Genomic DNA, 23,018 nt, shown 5'->3' with positions numbered 1-23,018 from the left:
TATTCTAGGAATTATATTTGATTCTAAAAAGTTTTGAATTAAATTTTCTTCCATAGATGGATAAGAAGCAAATGGTCCATTTGGATTCACTTAAAGAAAAAATATTTTTAAAATAACTAATTTTTATTTAACCACTTTTGATAAAAATTGATTAAAATATATTTGAAAGTTATTTTAAGTGGTTGTTAAACACCCTAATTTTTTCCACAATAACTTATTTTTTAAATTAAACACTTCAAAATGTAATCTAAACACACCCAAAGTTGATTATCAGTTTAGTTTAAATGAATCTTTGTCGATGTTCTAAATAAAGGGAGGGTAAATTAATATCTTTTTTTTTCTTCCTTATTCTTTTTTCCCCCAAAATTAGTTGAAATCAACTGACACTAAGATTCAACATGGTTCAAATTTTTTACTCCATTTATACTTAAAAAAAATACCTTTAATTTTTATTTCTCATAATAAAAATTAGGCTTTAAATTGCATTTTAATCTCTTATATTTAAAAATTAGGTTCAAATCTCCTACCTCATTTCTATTTATAAAAAATATCTTTACTTTTTCATTCTCGAAATGAAAATTAGGTTTTAAATCACATTTTAATCTCTCATATTTAAAATTTATTTTAATTTATAAACTTTCAAAATATCTATTTTAATTTATACAGTAAAAAAAACGTTTATCTTAATTCTTTTTCAACTTCAAAAAAATAATAATTTTGCTTCTCAAAGGGAATATGATAACATAGATGTCTACATGGGTGTGTATTAATCTTGATAAATTAGATGGGGTAGATACTGAGTAGTAGGATGTTAATTGAAATAATATTTAAGGATCAAAATAACTGCTTTTATATATATAAATCGAAGACTAAAATTGACATTTAAAAAATATTAGTTTAAAATAGTTATTTAAAAAATATCACTTCAATTGAAATTTTTTAATGTCAACAAATTAAAATAGAATAAATTTGAAAATTCGGAATGGAAATCATTTGGATTTTAATTATTGGTTTTTGAAGAGCAAGCTTATAAAACATCACTCAATTTTCTTTGTTTTGTTAATTACTTTTTATAAATGTTTTAAAATGCAAATTAAGATTTAAAACCTAAAAAAATTAGGCTTCATTATTGTTAAGAAACCAAAAATAAACAATGTGAAATCAACTTTTACATTCTGTTAGTAACTACTTTGTAAATATTTGTAAGCTAACTAAAACTTAGAAAATTACTTCAAAACTTAAAGCACTTATCTGTATTTTCTTTGATCTCCCCAAGAATAAAGATCTTCAGCTCCTCCCTTGGATGTAGGCCTCTGGTTACTGAACCACGTTAAATTCTCGTGTTTTGTTTCGTTTTCTTCATTACATGCAAACCCAAAAGCTTATCTTCATCTTCTTTTTTTCTAGAAATACCTTCACAGAGCACTCATATTTTTCCTCCTCTCTCTCGTTTGAACTCTGTACAAAACTTATACAAAATGAAATTGATTCAGATTGGTTGCAATCTATAAGTGTTAATGGAGAAAGAAAATTCTGACCCTAAACGTGTAAGGCTAGATAAATATCAACGTGGTAGATTATTTAACCTTCTTCTCCAGAGCATCAATCTTAAGCACCTTCTTCAGTTTTGGGCCTGTGTGGAAAGTGGAAAGGTCCAACAAATTAGTATTAGAGTCTACAAGAACAAAAGATTTGTTAAGAATTCAAGAAAGTTAATCTTGGAGCATTGTAAGCATTCACGAAAGCTAGGAGATGGTTGTTGCAAGATATGGTATAGAAAAATTCGATGGGAAAGGAGATTTCAGTCTGTGGAAGGCTAAAATCAGAGATGTTTTGGGGCAATAGAAAGCTCACAAAGCTCTTGAAGACCCCTCTAAACTCCCTACTACTGTAACAGAAGATGATAGGGAAAATATGGAGTTAATTGCATATGGAACTCTTGTTCTGAATCTCGCAGACAGTGTACTTAAATTAGTGATTGATCAAGATACAACCTTCAAAATGTGGACAAGCTAAATGAGCTATATGAAACTAAATATCTACCTAACAAACTTTTCTTGAGGAAAAGATTCTTTACGTTTAAGATGAATCCATCTAAAACCCTGACAGAAAATCTTGATGAGTTTAAAAAGATTACAGTTGAGTTTAAAACTCAAGGTGACATTATTGGGGCAGATAATGAAACCTTCGTTCTTTAAATTCACTTCCATAAACATACAAAGATGTGAAAATAGCCCTAAAGTATAGGAGAGACTCAGTTACCACAGACATTATGAATTCAACACTTAAAATCAAAGAAATGGAATTGATGACAAATAAAGAAGGGATTATTTGTGAAAGGAAAGTCTAAACATCACAATAAAGAGAAGGGCAAACAAGTTTCCACAGAAGAAAACAAAGAGAAGTCTAAGATTAGATATAAATACTGCAAAAAGATTGGACATCTAATAAAAAATTACAAAATCTTAAAATGGAAGAATGAACATAAAAATCAAAATCAAAATTAGAATAATCAATCAACATAGCCAGGAGATGCCTCAGTAGGGGAAGATTCATTCCTTTACTTAGATGCCCTAACCACCTCAAACCAAAGGGCAGAAACTGAAGAACCGACTAAGAACCTTGATTGGGTTTTTGATTCAGGGTGTTCTTTTCATATAACCCCTAACAAGGATTGGTTCAATACTTATAAATAAATGGATGGAGGCTCAGTATACATGTGTAATAACCACTCATTTTCAGTAGTTGGTATTGGCTCAGTTTCACTAAAAATAGAAGATGGGTCAGTGAAGCTACTAAAAAATGTCAAACATTGCCCAAGTTAAAAAGAAATTTGATCTCATTGGGCATGCTTGACTCAATTGGCTTTGAATACAGAGAAAAATGAGGCTATTGTGAAATTTTGAAGGATGCTAAGACAGTCTTCAGAGGAGTAAAAATAAATGGTGTTTATGTAGTTCAAGGAGTTCAAAAATTGCAGTCAGCTTTAGTTGTAACATCTAAAAAACCTACTAAAGGAGATCTCTGACACAAAAGATTCTCACACATCAGTGCCAAAGGCCTTCAAGCTCTAGCGAAACAAGGAATCTTACCTAAAGGGGTTCATCAAGGCCTATCCTTTTGTGAATATTGTGTAATAGAGAAGGCAACAAGGCAGAGTTTTACCAAGGCTCAGCACACAACTAAAGAAATCCTTGACTATGACTCAAACCTATGGAGCCTTTACCTTTTCAATCCTTGAGTGGTGCCAGGTATTTCGTAACTTTTGTTGATGATTTCTCTAGAAAAAGCTGGATATATTTTCTTAAAACTAAAGACATGGTCTTTGAGAAATTTAAGGAATGGAAGATTATGGTTGAAAAACAAACTAGCTGTCAAATTAAATGCCTTAGAATAGATAATAGGCTTGAATTTTGTGCAGAAGAATTCAATATTTTTTATAGGCAACAAGGAATGTCAGACACAGAATAGTGAGGTACACACCTCAACAGAATAGGGTGGCAGAAAGGCTAAACAGAACTATACTTGAAAGAATGAGGAGTCTTTTATCTGATGCTATCCTACCAGAGAAATTTTGGGCTGAAGCAACCTCCTATACAGTTTACACACTTAATAGATGCCTTCATGCTTCATTAGATCTTCTTACTTCTGAGGAAAAATGGACCAAACACCCACCTAATCTAAGTAACCTAAGGGTTTTTAGGTGTATTGGTTTTGTGCATCAGAGTAAGGGGAAACTGAATGCCCGAGCTGTCAAATGCATGTTTTTAGGGTTTACTGAAGGAGCCAAAGGTTTCAGACTATGGCATCCTACTGAGAAAAAGTGTGTAACTAGTAGAGATGTCATAGAGAGACTGAAATGTTTATGCAGAAAGCTAACACCCCCTGAACAAACACCTCAAGAGCAGACAGATCCAATTGAGGTGGAGCATTCACTTATGCCTCTATTAGTTCCCTCAAGCTCAAATTCTGATAATACCAGTGACCAGATGCCTCAATAGGAAGAAGAAGAAGAGGCAACTTCTGACACTGAGCAAGAGGGTCAAGACCTAAAGAACTATACCTTAGCTAGAGACAGACAAAAGAGAACAATTACCGTTTTCAAGGTATGAGGATTACATAAACCTAGTGTTCAAGCCTATAGTATCCAAATGGGTGTACAAGTTTAAGAAAGGTATCCCTAGTGTTCAAGAACCTAGGTATAAATCTAGGTTGGTTGCTAAGGGGTTTACACAAAGACTAGGAGTTGACTACAATGAGATATTTTCTCCTGTGGTCAAACAAACCTCTATTAGACTACTTCTATCCATAGTAGCACAATAGAACCTAGAGCTTGACCAACTTGATGTAACAACAACTTTCCTTCATGGTTATCTAGAGGAAATCATATATATGTGTCTACCTAAAGGCTATCAAGTCAAAGGGAAAGAAGATCACTACTGTCTACTTAAGATGTCCATCTATGGACCAAAGCAATCCCCTAGGTGTTAGAACAGGAGGTTTCATGAGTTTATGCAAAAGAATGAGTTCTTAAAGAGCTCCTATGACAGTTGTGTTTACATCAACACTAAAACTTTTTCAAATCCTATTTATCTACTTCTATATGTGGATGATATGTTATTGCCAATAAGTACTGGAAAGAATTGAAACAAGTTAAAGTTCTCTTAAAATCAGAGTTTGAAATGAAAAAAAATGGGAAACGTAAACATGATACTTGACATTGATATTAAAAGAAATAGAACATCTCTTAAACTATACATAAATCAGACTAAATACTGTGAGAAATTGATTTAGGAGTTCCATATGAAAAAAGCAAAAATAGTAAGCACACACATTGCACAACATTTCAAATTACCAGGAAAGAATTCACCCAAAGAAACAAATATTGAGCATCAAAGACTAATGTCTACAATACCTTACTCCCAAGCAGTGGGGAGCGTTATATATATGATGATCTCTACAAGACATAACATAGCTTATTCAACTAGTTTGGTCAGTAGGTACATGGCCAACCCAAGCAAAAGACATTAGGAGGCTACCAAATGGATTTTGAGGTATCTAAAGGGCACTATGGGGTGCCAGACTACCATACCAACAAGCCATTGACATAGAACCAGAGTTGTTTAGCTTTGTTGACTCAGATTATGCAAGGGACCTCGACAGAAGAAGATATCAAGATATATCTTCCTATATGGAAGTTGTGTCCTAAGTTGGAAGACTTCACTGTAATCAGTGATAGCCCTTTCCACCACTGAGGTAGAGTTCATTGCCCTATTAGAAGTTGTGAAAGAGGGCCTATGGCTAAAAGGTCTTCTCCTAGACTTTGTTATAACACAGAATACGGTAAAAATATATTGCGATAATCAAAGTACTATACATCTATCCAAACATCCATAGTATCATAATCGTACAAAACATATGTTGGGATTGGTGTCCTAATTCTCCCGGAGTCTCGTAGTTTGTAATCTGTACACATTGTTATGAATAAAACAAGAGTTATTTTATTTGACATTTACTCATATCCAATAAACAAAACTCCATGGTTATTGTGTGTAAACTTAAGTATATATATGAGATATACAAGTGGATCATGCCTTAAATGATAACCTAAAAAGGTTTGTAGTATAAGGATTAAGGAGGTATACCTAATCCTAGAGACACTACAAATACGGCCCGCTTTGTAGAGGTTTGCAAGTGTTGTGAACTACTATAGATGGTAGATCCTGACTATTTATGTGGAGACATGCGAGCAGGGTGTCTTATACAAATAATTTGTATAAGACCGAACCACGAGATGATTCATCTCTGTATATAATGCTGTTGATACTTGAGATTTGCATCTCACCTAAACGACCATAGGTGACATGACCTCAATCCTGAGTGTTTTGGAAACTTCTGCCTTTGAGGCCAGTCCTTTGATTAGTATAGGTGAGAGTGGCTAGATTGCCAACTCAACATGCCTACCTTTTTGAAGATTTGTCTGATTTGGGAGCTGGGAACTCAGTTACACAAGATGGAATTCACTCATTCCCCGAAGCAGCGGTAAATAGATTGATTGCTCCCTTAAGAGCTGATTCCGGGTCTTGAACATAGTGGCCACAGCTTCTCTTTGGAAGAGAGGACTCAGTCATAGTAAGACTATGACTTATGTTCATTAGAGGGATCAGTGGTACTTAAGGAGTTAGATGTAACTACAGGGGCATAACGGTTATTGGCCCAGCTGTACTTACGAGCGATCTGTGAAGAGTTATAGCACTGTTGTTTGGTTGATATGGACACATAATATATCTTAGTAAGTTGAGTTCATCTGTCAGTCTTTAATGGAGTGTCTGGCAGTTAACGAATGGTGGATCCCATGACTAAAGAGTTTAGTTAGTTATTCACGTACCGTTGAAGCTTCGAGTTATAGGTCCATAAGGTCCCCTTGGTAGCTCAATGGATACAAGTTGAGAATCAGTTCTTGGTGTTGATTTGAAATGTTCAAATTGACAAGAGGAAATTCGATTATATATGATATGATCGGTATGATGTATGAGATACATCAAGTGGAAGATTAATGTAAATGAGATTTACATTAAGTACCATGAAATAAAAAAGAGCTATGGTTTATATGTTGTTGGGAATGTCCTAGAACTCGCAATTCGTGTTAAACATTCTATTTATCAATAATAATGACTTGTTGATTTTGCATCTTATTATGAAAATCCAATAAACGTATCCTTGGCTATGGTCTGAATACTGTAACTTTATATAGTGATATAAATAGGATCAAGTTGATAATATATAGCCTAAATGGTCTAATAAGTATATGGATGAAATTCGGTATCTCATCCTAGTAACATTATTGGATGCGGCTCATTCTATAGTTGTTACAAGAAGTTGTAAAGTGCTACAAACGATGTGATCCACAAATCGTACATGTTGAGACATGTAAGTGAAGGCATCCTATACAATGAGTTTTCATATAAACTGGACCACGAAAATAGTCACTTTTCTTTATAACGATCGTTTACTGTTAAAACTGACTATTTCATTTATCATATAATCTAGGTTAACTCGATCTTAATCTTGAGCTAGTTATGAACTTCTGTTTGTTCGGGATTATCCTTTGATCTACAAACGGTGAGAGTAGTCCAACAACACTACTAAATAAGCTTACCATTTTGGGGATAAGACCAGATGAATACCTGGGGACATAGCCTTGAAAGATGGATGGAATTCACTCCTACCCTATTAAGGGTTAGCAGATAGGTTGTTCTCTTAAGTACTGATTTCGAGTCTTGAACAATCGGGGCCCCGCCTTCTCATGATAGAGAAAGAATTTGATTCGTAGAGATTATGAATCAGAATTTTTCATTAGAGGGTTAGTAGGAACTTAAGGAATAAGATGTATTCACAGAGGTAAAACGGTAATTTTGACCTAGTTGTAATTACGAACAACCTGTGAAGGATCGACTTACTGATTATGGTTATTAAGTGGATATAATATATCTACAATGAGGGGAGTTCAATTATGAGCTATAGTGGAGTGTCCCATTAGTTAACAAATGGAGGTTAGATTAGACTGATGAGTTTAGCCGATTAATCTCGAATCGTTGGAGCCCATGATTTGTAGGTCTGCGAGGTCCCCCTACTAGCTCCTAAATGGTTAAGCTTTAGAGTAGCTTGAAAAATTAATTTGAAACGTTCAAATTAGACGGAATAGAAGAATATATATATTTAAATATGATTTAAATTAATTTATGAAATTAATTTTAGAAAATTATTTTTCAGTTTTATAAATCAAAATGGTTTTTGAAATCAAATTTGATTTAAAAAAAATGAAAAATCGATTTGCATGCTTTAAATGGAAAATGTTGATTTTCCAATATCATATTCTTTATGCTCACACAAAGCCCATTTCCTTCTCTTCATTAATACTCCAAGCATGAGCTGTAAGCCATGCACTTCCCTTATTTGCATGTTTATCTGCAATAAATAAAGAAAATTGGAGTGAGGTTAGGGCATGCATAACACATAAATTTTGAGAGAAAATTTCAGTTAGAAGAAAGAGTTCTTCAAAGTGAGTTGTGAGTTTTTCATTGTTCTTCATCGTTTCAAGTTGTTCTTGAGTCCCTAAACTCGGTTTAAAACTCCAAGAGGATAGTGGAGAAGATCTTGAAGTGGTTCACGGTGATCTTTGGTGAAGACTGTTGTGAATTGATCAAGTTCTTGAAGAGTTCTTCAAAGGTATGATCTTAAAACCCTATTTGTAGAAGAGCATGCTTTAGTTTCTGCCAAAATTAATGAATTTTAATGCTTATGGATCCTTGATACTTTCGCTGCATGTTATCTAACTCTAACAATTGGTATCAGAGCATCTTTTAAGCATTCAATTTGGTTTAATTTTGGTGTGATGGGTGTTTTTCATGAGATATATTAAACTGATTCACTGATATGGTTTTCTGAGTTTTGACATTTTAATTCTCTTTAATTTCTCAATTAAATTTGTAATTGGCTCTTGTTTGATGAGCTTTTATGTGTTAGCAAGAGTATAATTTATTTGGAGTCATTAGACTTGAAATTTAGTTGTAATTGAAGAAACAAGTGACGGAGGCCAAGTTGCTGTTCCAGTTTTTCCAGCTTCTGCTCAAATTCGTTGTTGAGGTTCAGTTGCTAAATGATTGTTTAGTTCTAGACGTTACACGATGTGAAGAAAAGCTAGACGATAGTATAGCAATGGGCGTTGGTCGTTGTAATGTTGAACGCTATACGATCGGGTACCTGCAGGAGCTAAGCGATGTGTTCAAATGCTATACGATAGCACTATGCGATCGTTTAGCTTTGGCGTGGGAACTAAACGATACATTGGATTTTCTAAACGATGGCACTACACAATCATTCAGCTATAGCGTGCACTAAACGATGCGATGAAGTGCTATGCGATAGTGCTAGGTGATCGTTTAGATACAAAGCTAAGCGATTGTGTAGACAAATTGCTAAGCGACGCGATGATGTTATATACGATGGAGCTAAGCGATTGTTTAGCTGCGGCGGATACTAAGCGATGACATGAAAGCTCTAGGCGATGGTGTTAAACGATCGTGTAGTTCTATGCGGTAGAGCTAAGCGATAGGTAGGCGATGGTACTAAGCGATTGTGTAGTTCTATACGATAGAGCTAAACGATTTTTTAACTTCGACAAACACTAAACGATCGTGTACCTCTTCTCAACATAAGGCAATGACACTAGATGATTGCTTCAGCGCTACATGATTGGCCTTAGCAAGACTTTGAGGTTGGACTGAGAGCAGCTGGTTTGACCAGTTTTCTCAAGGTCCAATCTGGTTCAGCCTCAAAAGGTTTTTGGCTGGTCCGGTTCAGACTTTGTTGGTCAAGTTCAGATGTATCCAGTCCGGTTCAAGTTGCTTGGGTTCAGTTTGGAGCGGTTCGAGCGTTCAAAGACGGTTTTGAAGCTGTTTGTAATATTTAGGCATCTATTTGCTTGTTTATGTCAAAACGAAAACCATATTAGTTAGTATTTAATTGTTTATGCATGAGATGTATGTAATAATTAAATAATTCATGTATATGCATACAGTATGCCATGTAGATTTAAAACCTCATCGTAAGAAGCATGTTACATGCATTGAAAGTATGTTATAATTGTTATAATATATAGTATGTATGTTAGGGTTGTGTTTAATATAATGGTTATATTAGATACCTTTGTTGAATGTTGTGGATGTTGAGCATGTCTAAATTTTGTAAGTTGTTATAAAATTGGTTAGACGTTTAAAATCCATAACAAAGAATAGCTGCATGCTCACTTAGGTTAACAACTAATTTTAAATGTTAAAATAGATTGTTACCTTAGAAAATACGGTTACAAACTCATATCGGTTCATAAACCTGTCTAAGGCTGGGGGTATTTAAGTTGACGGTTTATGGAACACCTCCTACCCGGGGATTATGACCGAACGATTGAGAGTTGTTAACTGATTTTATGAGCTTGCGTGAGCGATGTGAGGTAATAAAATGGTTTATCACCTAGACATTGTAGGTTAAATCCAATTATAAGAGTTATACTTGGATAAACCACTTAGACTTAGGTTGTATGAAATTAGCCATCATGCCTAAGTAAATTACCCAAACATTTAGAACACTTCAGTGGGAGATTAACAATATATTTGATATATAGTTATTAGCTCTCATGTCCTTAAGAGTTCACACCGTGAGATCCATGCTCGGCTTTGTGTCGATTTTATCTCGACTGCTTCATACGGAAAGTGTTTGCATGGGTCAATAACAAGGTGAATGAGGGAAGTAGTTCATAGTATGTGGGTGAAGGAAATGTGTCAACATTGTTCTTCGGTCTTCTCCATGAGTTTGAATCGTGAGATTCTTATGTTCTGCCTGCTGTCGTTTTTATGCTACACTAGCTAGTCGTTAACCGTGGCGATCCCTACGGAGGGTTGTAACATAGGATTCGGAACAACCCAAGCTTCAGTAAAATGAATAGGATCTTATAGTTCTGTCTTGGATATTGTCTTCTATTTCGGAGGCATATTCATACCATTCTATAAGATCTGAAAATGGTGGGTCACACTTATAAGAATTACTAATTGTTAGTAAAGATCTTGATCGAAAGTGATAACCAAAAGAACTATTGGAATATGAGTTATTCTGGATAATAGTATTTGGTCAAGAACTGTCTTGCTTTCGTGAAGGAATTCTTGACTGCCCCTCGGTAGCAATTGTTCTAAATCACTTAAGTATCGTTGCAAATAAATAAAGATTTATTGGGTAATTTATTAGTTTTGCTAAAAATGGATATAGATGCATATTTAATAGAGCTTATTTAAAATGTTTCAGCAATGTCGAACTCAATCATACAATTGCTTGCTTCTGATAAATTTAATGGAGAGGGTTATTCGAATTGGAATTCAAACATCAATAAAATATTAGTAGTAAACGATCTGAGCTTTGTGTTGATGGAGGAGTGTCCTCTAGTTACCAATTCAACACCCACCCGAATTGTTTGGGACATCTATGATAGGTGGGTGAGGGTGAACAAGAAAGCCCATGCCTATATCTTGGCGAGTATATCTGATGTACTCAACAAGAAGCATGAGGTCATGCGCACAGCCCGTGAGATTATGGCATCATTACAGGAGATGTTCGGGCAACCGTCATCGTCTGTTAGACATGAAGCCATCAAATATATGTATGTGACTCCCATGAAAGATGGAACCAACGTGAGAACACGTTCTCAACATGATGGTTCATTTCAATATTGCGGAGGCTCACGGGGCAATGCTAGACGAGACAAGCCAACCATGATACTGGAACCTCTTTCTGAGAGTTATCTGTTATTTAGGACAAATGCTGTCATGAAAAAAAATCACTTATAACTTAACAGCGCTGTTGAATGAGTTGCAAACTTATCAATCTATGATGAAACTGAAGAAAAAAGAAATAAATGTTATTTCGATACCGAAAAAGTTTTATAAGGGGTCAACGTCAGGAATGAAACCCACTGATGATAAGAAAGCTGGTCCTTCTTCTTCTAAAGATAAAATCGTACAAATGAAAAAGAAAGGAAAAGGGGAAAAAAAAAGCCACTGCAAAGAAAAATAAAAGAAAAACTCCCAAGGAAAAATGTTTCCATTGTGGAGAGGTTGGGCATCAGAAACGAAACTGCCCAAAATATCTAGCTGAAAAGAAAGCAGAAAAGGCTAAACAAGGTAAATATGATTTACTGGTTGTTGAAACATGTATAGTGAAAAATTCTCACCTTACCTGGATATTGGATTCAGACGCCGCTAATCATGTTTGTACTTTTCTATAGGAAACTAGTTCTTAGAGAAGACTTTTTGAATATGAGATGACTTTCAAGGTGGGAACAGGTGAAGTCATTTCAGTTGAAGTAGTGGGAGATGTGAAGTTGTTTTTTGGAGATTCTTTTATCTTGCTCAAGAATGTGTTCTTTTTACCAAAGATGAAAAGAAAATTGATCTCCATTTCCTGTCTATTAGAGAATATGTACAGTGTATCTTTTGAATGTAATGAAGTGTTTGTTTATTCAAGAGGTGTTCATATATGTTCTATTAGACTTGAAAATAACTTATACATATTACAACCAACTAAAGAAAAATCCATTTTAAATATAGAGATGTTTAAAACGACCAAGGCTCATAATAAAAAGCGGAAAATTTCTCCTAACGCCTATCTTTGGCACCTTAGGCTTGGTCATATTAATCTCAACAGGATTGAGAGATTAGTAAAAAAAATGATCATTTAAATCAATTAGAAGACAGTTCCTTACCTCCATGTGAATCATGTCTTGAGGGAAAAATGACGAAAAGATCTTTTTCTGACAAAAGTATTCGTGCCAAAGAACATCTTGAACTTATACATTCAGACCTTTGTGATCCGATGAATGTTAAAGCTCGAGAAGGATATCAGTACTTCGTCAGTTTTATTGACGATTACTCTCCATATGGCTATATTTATTTAATCAGTCACAAGTCTGAAACTCTTGAAAAGTTCAAAGAATTTAAGGCTAAGACTGAAAATCAATTAAGTAAAAGAATTAAAACACTTCGATCTGATCGAGGTGGTGAGTATATGGATTTGAAATTCCATAACTATTTAGTAGATCATGGAATTCAATCTCAACTCACAGTACCTGGAACACCACAACAAAACGGTATTGCAGAAAGGAGAAATCGAACCTTTTTGGACATGGTTCTGTCTATGATGAGTTATGCTTAATTACCTCAATCCTTTTTGGGCTATGCAGTACATACTGCAGTTTATATTCTGAACGTTGTTCCATCCAAAAGTGTTTCAGTAACACCATATGAATTGTGGAAAGGACGCAAAACGAGTTTACGTCATTTCCGTATTTGGGGTTGTCCAGCACACGTGTTGGTATAGAATCCTAAGAAATTGAAAAAATGTTCGAAATTATGCCTATTTGTAGGATACCCCATAGAAACAAAAGGAGGATACTTTTATGATCCCCAAGAAGATAAAGTGTTTGTATCAATAAATGCAACGTTCTTAGAAGAGGATCATATTAAAAATCATCTACCTCATAGTAAACTAATATTGCAAGAACTGTCTAAAGGTACTACAGAAAGATCAACACGAGTTGTTGATCAAGCAGGTCCATCAACAACGGTTGTTGTTCCGTCATGTCCATCCCAAGAGTTGACAATGCCTCGTCGTAGTGGGAGGATTATTCAACAATCTGAATGCTACATGGATTTAACAGAAACTCAAAACATCATACAAGATGATGGTTTAGAGGATCTATTAACCTTTAAGAAGGCAATGGAAGATGTCGATAGGGAACAATGTATAAAAGCCATGGACGATGAAATGGAGTCTGTGTACTTCAGCTCTGTCTAGGAACATGTAGATCAACCACATGGGGTAACACCTATAGGTTGTAAATGGATCTACAAGACAAAACGAGACCAAACTGGCAAGATACGGACCTATAAAGCCAGACTCGTGGCAAATGGTTTTACCCAAAGAGAAGGAGTTGATTATGAAGAAACTTTTTCTCCTGTTGCCATAATCAAATCAATAAGAATACTTCTTGCCATTACCACATATTATGACTATAAGATATGAAAAATGGATGTCAAGATAGCTTTTCTGAATGACTATCTTAATGAAAGTATTTTTATGTCTCAACCAAAAGGGTCCATCGAAAAAGGACAGGAACGAAAAGTTTGTAAGCTTAGTTGATCCATTTATGGGTTGAAACAAGCATCCAAATCCTAGAATACAAGATTTGACACTGCGATAAAATCTTATGACTTTGAATAGAGCGTTGACGAACCTTGTGTATACAAGAAAATAGTCAACAAAACTGTAGCATTCTTAGTTCTATATGTTGATGATATCTTGCTCATTGGGAATGAGACAAGTTTTCTTGCTGACGTAAAAAATGGTTAGTAACACAGTTCCAAATGAAATATTTGGGTGATGCCCAGTATGTTTTAGGAATACAGATCTTTCGGAACCAAAAGAATAAAACATTGACACTATCTTAGGCATCTTATATTGACAAGATGTTGTCAAGGTATAATATGCAAAATTCCAAGAAAGGTTTATTACCTTCAAGCATGAGATTCATTTGTTTAAGGAACAATGTCCTAAAACACCTCTAGAAGTTGAGGAGATGAACAAAATTTCATATGCATATGCAGTTGGGAGTTTGATGTACGCTATGTTGTGTACACGTCCTGACATATATTTTACAGTTGGAATCGTCAGTAGGTTCTAATCCAATCCAGGACACGGTCATTGTACCACTATTATCATATATATATTTATAATAATATTAATTTTTGGATAATTATCTCTTTTTCTCTAATAACCAATTGAGTGGGAGGTTATTGGTGGTTTCCTAAATTTATGAGATAAAAGGAAAAATATTTTCCTAAATTTAGTAGATTTGAGAAAGTTTCCATTCTCAGCAAGTTCTCACGGAAAGGCTGTCAAGTGAATATGATTCACTAAATGATAGCTGAAGAGAGACTAAACGATCATAGAATGACACTACACGATAGTTCACTCAGCTGGCTATTAGCTAATCGATCGTGGAGCTTTTGCTAAACGACCGTGGAGCATTTGTTAAACGATTGGGTGTTCGTCTATACGATGGACTTTTGTCATCTCCCACTTGCTCAATCGTTTACACGATTATTATACCTCCAGTCTCGTCCTCTAACCAAGTCCACACAGAACCCACACTTCTGGATTCTCACACCGAGAATACTAAGGTAGTCATTATGGTGGTGTCTTACTTAACTCAATTTGAGTCGAGATTTTTGTTGGCCGTTTGTTGAGTTCGTGGTATTCGTGTGGTGGTTGCTGGTTGATCATGTTGTGTTGTGGTCGCTGTGTTTGAGCATTCATGTGTTGTAGTCTTGGAGTTTGAACGAGCGTTTGTGATCGAGAGAGTTTGAAGATGAGTCTTCAAAGGTATGATGTTCTATCCCTTGATTATCTAGTAAAGCATGTTGTAATTTCGTATCGTGCATAACCTGTAAGTTTCTGTTTCTGTACTGTAATTGTGTATGTTCAATTTCGAATGAAATTTGGAACGATCATTCCGCTACTTATGGAAATCCTCATGTTTGATTTCCTTCAACATATAGATGTGAAGTACCATTTTATTCGAGAACAAATCGAAGAAAAGAAGATTGAAGTACTAAAGATACATACCTCTGATAATGCCTCTGATATGCTGACTAAAATTGTTACACAACTCAAACTCCAGAAGTATCTTGACTTATTGGATTTGAGCTACAAGAAAAAGGATAGAAGAAAGTGATTAGCAAAGGGGAGTTGACTCAAAGCAAAAGTTAATTTCAACGTAGAGATTTGTTAAGAAACCAGAAATAAATAGTGTGTAATCAACTTTTACATTCTGTTAGTAACCACTTTGTAAATCATCTATATAAAGGATGATATTGTAAGCTAACTAAGACTTAAAAAATTACTTCAAAACTTAAAGCACTTATCTGGATTCTCTCTAATCTCCCCAAGAAATAAAGATCTTCAGCTCCTCCCGTGGATGTACGCCTCTAGTTGTCGAACCACGTTAAATTCTTGTATTTCTTTTTCCTTTTCTACACTACATGCAAGCCCAAAAGCTTATCTTCATCTTCTTCTTTTCCAGAAAAACCTTCACAGAGCACTCACATTTTTCCTCCTCTCTCTCGTTTGAATTCTGTACAAAATTGATACAAAATGGAATTGATTCAAATTCATTGCAATCTGTAAGTGTTAGTGGAGAAAGAAAATCCTGACCCTAAACGTGTAAGGCTAGATAAATATCAACGTGGAAATTATTTACCTAAGGCTAGATAAATATCAACGTGGAAATTATTTACCACCTGTTTCCTAAAAATCATTTAGGCTGGGTTTTGATCGTTTGGTAAAAATTAGATTATTTTTATTTTTAAAAATTAAGTCTATAAACATCACTTTTATTTACTAGTTTGTTGTTTTGTTCTTTACATTCTATGAATATTTTCAAAATTAAAGCTAAAATTTGAAAAGTTTATAAAAGTTGTTTTTAGGAACAAAGTTCAAGATCGAAAGAATATAATTGAAATGGAATCCATAGTTTAGAAGTATATTTTGATTACTTAAAAAAAAAAAACGGAAGTATCTTTTTTGATAAATGAACATATTTAAAATGTTGAAGCGTGTTTGAAAATAACGCGACACAAATTCAAATTCTCCATTTCAACACGGAACTTCATCTCGCTTCCAAAAAAACCAACGCGGAATTTCTTGTGGACCAAATTGCACTGTGCCTACATGCAACCCTCCAAAGCACTTCTGCTCAACATTAATCCCTTTCTTTCTTTAGCAAATGGTTAAAAATCAATTGGAGTTTTTGCATTTATATTAAAAATCGAGCTCTCAAATTTATACCAATTTTAAAATTAGACATTCAAATTTATAATCATAAAAAAATTAATCTTCCAAATGAAAAGAAAAATAGAATTCTCAAAATTAGAACCCTTTTGGATTGACTCGAGAAAAAATTGTTTTACAAAAAAATTCATTTTTATTTCAACACTTTTGAAAACATATTTGAAAAGCTATTTTGAGTGGGGTTATCAAACACTCTAATTTCTTCCAAAATGACTTATTTTTTTAAAATTAAATATTTGAAAAATGTATTCCAAACACACTCTTAAATTATGTATGTCTAAGGGTCTAATTATAACAATTATATAAATTTGAGGGTTCAATTTTTACGATCAAAATTTGAGGGTCTAATTATAACCATTATTCTACTGAATTTGTCATTTTTTTCATGTGAAAGATAATAATAATTATATATATATATATAGCATTGTGTACCTAAAATCTCCGATTCTATTATTCCCCTCTTCATTATTGTTAAATCACGGGTTGATTATTTATGTAGGATAAAATCTTTTTTTTTTGTTTTTTGTTTTTTGTTTTGTTTTTTACTATGTACTCTTCTATTTTAATTTTTTATTATTTATATTTTATTTAGGTATAAATCTTATTTTTCAACTATGTCCTCTTCTATTTTAATTTTTGTAATCTGAAAATGAACATTTTGATTTCTGAAATTTTTGACGGTCAATTTTAAATCTTTCTAGTCTTGAAAATTTCATTTTGGCCTTGTATTTCTTAGAGAATATTTTGGTTTCTCTATTTTGTTTTTGTTAGCATATACTGCTATAAACCCAATTTTTTAAACATTATTGTACCCTTAAATTAATATTATTATTATTATTATTATTATTATTATTATTATTTTGGGTGGAAAACATGTTAGAAGACTGCATATGATGAGGGCTCAAACTATCACATGTTAAAAGGCAAAGAAAAATAATAATAAATAACCCAATGATATTGGGTACACCATTTCTATGTATTTTCTTTAATCATAAAGGAAAAAATATTTTAAAAAGTTTTTAAATGTTTTTGACACATAAAAACTTGTAATTGAATATCAGCTTATAATTCATGATATACCAAATATTTTTCTTTTATAAAAGAGTTAAAATATGATTTGGGTCCTTATAATTTGAAATTTGTTATATTTAGTTCTTATATTTTAATAAATCTTAAAATTAATCCCAATAATAAATTTACTGTTATTTTTTCACAAACTTTTTATTATCTATTGCATTTTATTATAAATTTTAGAAATGTATTCACATATTTTATTTTCTTACATAAAAATTATTATTGTTATTCAATGAGTTTCAATAAAAATTAAATTTGAAAAGATGTATAGATACTTTAAAGTTGAATTTGAAATTTAATGAAAATACAATCACTAAAATTAGATATTCTAAAATAAAGAAACTAAGGAAGTGAGGTTACAATTAAATAAATAAAAACATTTTGAAAGGATGATGATTAAAATGGAAAGGAACTTTGGTCACATTAGCCAAGATAAATATTTGAAGAAACAAAACTATCGTTTATTTGAATTTCGTATGAGGTTGAAACTAATATTTGAGTTTTTGATTTTTCAGACAAATTTTGTAATTTTTCATCGAAATTGACCAAAATAAATTTTTAGCAAGGCTTGTTAGGCTTCCCATATTTGATATCGAATATTTGAAAATGTACGTTTTTAAGATTATGAAAACTCTAAAATAGAATAATTAGGATTATGCCCTGCGTTAGGTTTCAATCAATTCAGATTGTTGTTTCCAAATTTTCTAAAACTTGACATAATATTATATTTTCATTTAACATTTATTCCATACAAGAAAACTATTACAACTTCTTTTTCTTTTTTTGAAAAAAATATAATTCATTCCATTTTCGGAAAAAAAAAATCTTATATTTCTGTCTGAAATAGAAAAAAATTATGCTATTACTTGGTTAGTTAAGGTTATAATTCTGGTTTTTAAAAAACATTTGTGCTAGATTTTATTTATTGAATGGCAATAAAAGTCAAAAGGTAAGTTTTTTTTGCTTAATTTAGTTTATACCAAAATATATATCTTAACATTGATTCAGCGTGAAATCTTGTTAGTTAAGCTACGATGTTATTTAGATGTTTCAAGTTCAATTGCGTTGTGTCCACTTGGTTAAACTCGAATTCATTTAAGAAGTCATCGAGGTTAAGGCTCTTAAGGCTATTATTTTGTTGTGAGGGATTAGAACAAATTCACTATACCAAAGTGTGTAATATTTATGTTCAGTTCAACTCTTTGAAAGTAATGAATCTTTTTATTAACGTGTCAATAGATCTCTCTGAAGTAGATTTTGTCATTGAGGAAGCTAGGTCGATAGTGAAAGTTTTAGGTGGGACTAAAATTTAATTTCAATTTAATCTCAATATTTTATATTTTTTAAATTCAAGTCTTATATTAGCTTAATTTTTTAAGTTGTTATTGTCATTACAATATACATTTAGATTTGAAGATTAATTCTCAAAAAAATAGTAAGTGTGTCAAAATGCACATAATTCAACTGATATAGTATTTATTATAACTTTAAAATTAAAAGTTTGATTTTCCGATCCAAATGTCTTAACAACTCTCTAATTTAAGGCAGGCAAACCATTAATTGACTACAAAATTTAACCAAACTTTTAAAATTTTAATAAATACCTTGGATAAATTAGGAAAAATACCCCTGCCATACAACTTACATTCTATTTCTATTCTAATCTTAGTTTTGAAATATTATGAAAAGTAAAAAAAATAAGATAGAAATAGAAAATGTAAAATTAAAAAACTTACCTATGTCTAGAAAAACTTAGGACTATTTTCAAATATATGAAAATAAACAAAGATATTTATAAATATAGCAAAATTTTACTGTCTATCCACAACAGACTATGATATTTTACTATTATTTGTAAATATTTTCAGTAATTTTATCATTTAAAATAATTTTTCATAAACTTATACTTTTATCTACTAAGCAATTCATATTCTTGTAAGAATTCCAAAAATTCCTGATTCAAACACTGAAATGAAAGATTTGGCTAAAATTTAATCAACTTGTCCTGTCTAGCAGACACATAGTTCATCAACATAATGTGAGAATTTCAAGTTCTACACATGTTCTACTAACAAAACTAAATAATCTTTTTTCAAAAAAAAAAAAAAAAAAACTAAATAATCTTTTTCTATTAAAGAAAACTAAACTAAATAATAATAGGTTTAAAAAAATTAAACTAAAAAATAATAAAGAAAAATAGTTTTTTGGTCCCTAGGTTTTAGGTTTAGTTCTATCTAGTCCCTAAATTTCAAAATGTTACAATTTTATCTTTGACATGTGAGTTTTGCTTCAATTTGGTTCATATGTTTGATTTACATGTTCAACCTTGATTATTCATTAAATAATCATTTTGTCTTTATTATTAATTTATGCTAATAAATTAAAAATCATAAAAATATTATAATTAATTAAGTTTCACTATTTTTTTATTACTTTGAAAATTAAATTTAAAATTTCACTTTATAATTGTTTTTAATTAATTAATAAGAATTGACATTAATGATTAAAAGTGAGTATTTAATGAAAAATTGAGATTAAAAATGTAAAATATTAAAACTTAGGAACCAAATTGAAACAAATTTCAAATCTTGAAAGTAAAATTATAATATTTTGAAACTTAAGTACTAAATTAAAATAAAATTCAAAGTTTAAAAGACAAATGTATAACATTTGAAAAATATGAGTAAATAAAAATTATACCAAAAACTTAGTAACAAAAAGTATTTTTCCCACGTTAAAAAAAGAAAAAAAAATGATAATAAATCTTAGGTTCATTGCATTACAACTGTCCCTTTCTTTCCAACCATCCAATTCCTGATAAGTGGCGGAGAGAGTGGCAGAGCAGCAGCAGCAAAACAGAGCCAAAATCAAACAGGACATAATATCCAATCCCCACTCCAACCTTCCATGAAACCTCCTTTCAAACTGTATATATACACTCCCACTCACTCACCATTTCATCTCCAAAACCGGAAAAGATGGCCGCCTCAAATCCCACCTCCGCCAACCCCTTCTGGTACCAGTTCCTCTTTGGCCGCTGGTTCTCTGTCTTCGCTTCCATTCTCATCATGTCCGTCGCCGGCGCTACCTACATGTTTGGCCTCTACTCCTCCGACATCAAGTCCTCCTTAGGCTACGACCAAACCACCCTCAACTTGCTCAGCTTCTTCAAGGACTTGGGCGGCAATGTCGGCGTCATCAGCGGCCTCATCAACGAGGTCGCTCCGGCCTGGGTGGTTCTTCTAATCGGCGCCGTCATGAACCTTTTCGGCTACACCATGATTTGGCTGGCCGTAACTAATCGGATCCCCAAACCCCAAATCTGGCATATGTGTCTCTACATTTGCATCGGAGCTAATTCTCAGACTTTTGCAAATACTGGGGCTCTTGTAACCTGCGTCAAAAACTTCCCGGAAAGTCGTGGTAGCGTTTTGGGGCTTTTGAAGGGATTCGTTGGCTTAAGCGGCGCCATTTTGTCCCAGCTTTTCCATGCCTTTTATGGCAATAATTCCAAATCTCTTATCTTCTTAATCGCCTGGCTTCCCGCCGCCGTCTCTGTTACTTTCCTCCGTTTCGTTCGCATCATTAAGGATCTCCGGCAGCCCAACGAGCTGAAAGTATTTTACCATATCCTTTATATTTCTCTCGGTCTTGCTGGGTCGTTAATGGTTTTGATTATTTTGCAAAATCGTCTCCGATTTCAACAAATACAATACGTCGGAAGTGCCATTGTTGTGATTGTGCTGCTTTTACTGCCTCTGGCCATCGTTTTCAGAGAGGAATTGAATGTTTGGAAGAGTAAAATCGCAAACCCGATTTTACAATTAGAGCTAGCATCTCAACAACCACCACGACCACCGCCACTGGCACCGCCGAGCCCTCCGTCAGGCTCCTGCTTTAAAAATACGTTTAAACCCCCAAACAGAGGAGAGGACTACACAATCCCACAAGCCATTTTCAGCGTCGATATGATAATTCTTTTTATCGCCACAATCTGTGGTGTCGGTGGAACATTGACCGCGATTGACAACTTGGGCCAAATTGGAGAGTCTTTGGGGTACCCGTCTCACAGTACCACCACATTCATCTCTCTCGTCAGCATATGGAATTACCTCGGCCGTGTAGTCTCCGGATTCGTATCGGAATATTTTTGGAAAAAGTACAAAGTCCCACGTCCTCTGTTTCTCTTCGCTACACTTATTCTGTCCTGCGTCGGCCATCTTCTAATCGCATTCGGAGTTCCGAATTCGCTGTATTTTTCTTCAATCGTAGTCGGGTTCTGCTTCGGCGCGCAGTGGCCGTTGATCTTCGCAATCATATCGGAGATTTTCGGGTTGAAATACTACGCGACTCTGTACAATTTGGGAGGAGCGGCAAGTCCGATTGGAGCGTATATTCTGAACGTGAGAGTGGCAGGTCATTTGTACGACAGAGAGGCGCAACGGCAGATGGAAGCGGCGGGGCGACGGAGAAATATAGGGGAGGATTTGAGTTGCTTGGGAGTGGAATGTTACAGAAAAGCGTTTCTTATAATCACGGCGGCGACGGTGTTTGGGGGACTTGTTTCGCTGATTTTGGTGGTTCGGACATGGAAGTTTTATAAGAGTGATATTTACAGGAAGTTTAGGGAGGAGGAAGCTGAAGATGTCGAGATCAAAATCGTCACTCCGGCCAACGGTGCGTTGACGGCGGCGAAAACTGAATCTGTTTAGTTTATTTTTATTTTTATTTTTTGAAGATTATTATCTCCATCCTAAGCTATACATATCCTACATTTTATCCCATCGTCCGATGATAGTTTGACACGTGGTTTTAAGATGCACATTTAAAATGGATGTATAGATGTATTAGCAAATAATATGTTAATAGTTCGAATCTCTCTGTACCATTGTACTACAAGGAAAAAAAAAAAAAAAGAATGTACAAATATGAATGCATCTCAACACGTATCAGATATTGAGAAGAAATTATGTATGCAACTTAGTAACCATTTATTTATTTTTTTTGTTTTTTAAAATTAAACTTATTCATCCACATTTTTTACAATGATTTGTATATTTTTTAAGTACAATGATTGAATTTTTAGCTAAATTTTAAAAACAAAAATAACATTTTGAAAGCTATTTTTTTTTTAGTTTTCAACATTGACTTGGTTTTTTAAACTATTAGTTAAAAGTAAATAACTAAAAGAGAAATTTAGAAATATAAGTAATATTCATAAATTTAATTTTAAAAAACAAAAACAAAAAATAAAATGGTTACCAAATGAGGTCTTAATTAGATATATATTTAATAGATTTTAAGATCAATAAAAAATCTTAAAACGAAGATGTCATACTAAAATGAGCTTATTTTAATTTGTATAGGGTATGTGTTAGCGATAAAGATGTTCATGATTTGAATTCCTCTGCTTCTTTCTCGTGGAAAAGAATTCCTCCAACCTTATTTACTTAACAAAGCTTTTTAAAAAATAGAATAAGATAATAATTGTC

At 33.2% G+C, this 23,018-nt stretch overlaps 1 protein-coding gene across 1 annotated transcript; it reads left to right on the top strand.

Moving 5' to 3' along the window:
* The first annotated feature begins 20,369 nt into the window (after positions 1-20,369).
* On the top strand, positions 20,370-22,493 carry LOC120091182 (protein NUCLEAR FUSION DEFECTIVE 4-like). The gene has a single exon (XM_039049084.1). The coding sequence runs from the start codon at positions 20,505-20,507 to the stop codon at positions 22,236-22,238; it is 1,734 nt and encodes a 577-aa protein (XP_038905012.1). The 5' UTR covers positions 20,370-20,504; the 3' UTR covers positions 22,239-22,493.
* The last annotated feature ends 525 nt before the right edge of the window (positions 22,494-23,018 follow it).

The sequence above is a fragment of the Benincasa hispida genome, chromosome 11 (assembly GCF_009727055.1).
Source record: "Benincasa hispida cultivar B227 chromosome 11, ASM972705v1, whole genome shotgun sequence".
Lineage (NCBI taxonomy): Eukaryota > Viridiplantae > Streptophyta > Magnoliopsida > Cucurbitales > Cucurbitaceae > Benincasa > Benincasa hispida.
This window is presented reverse-complemented; position numbering and strand designations above follow the sequence as displayed.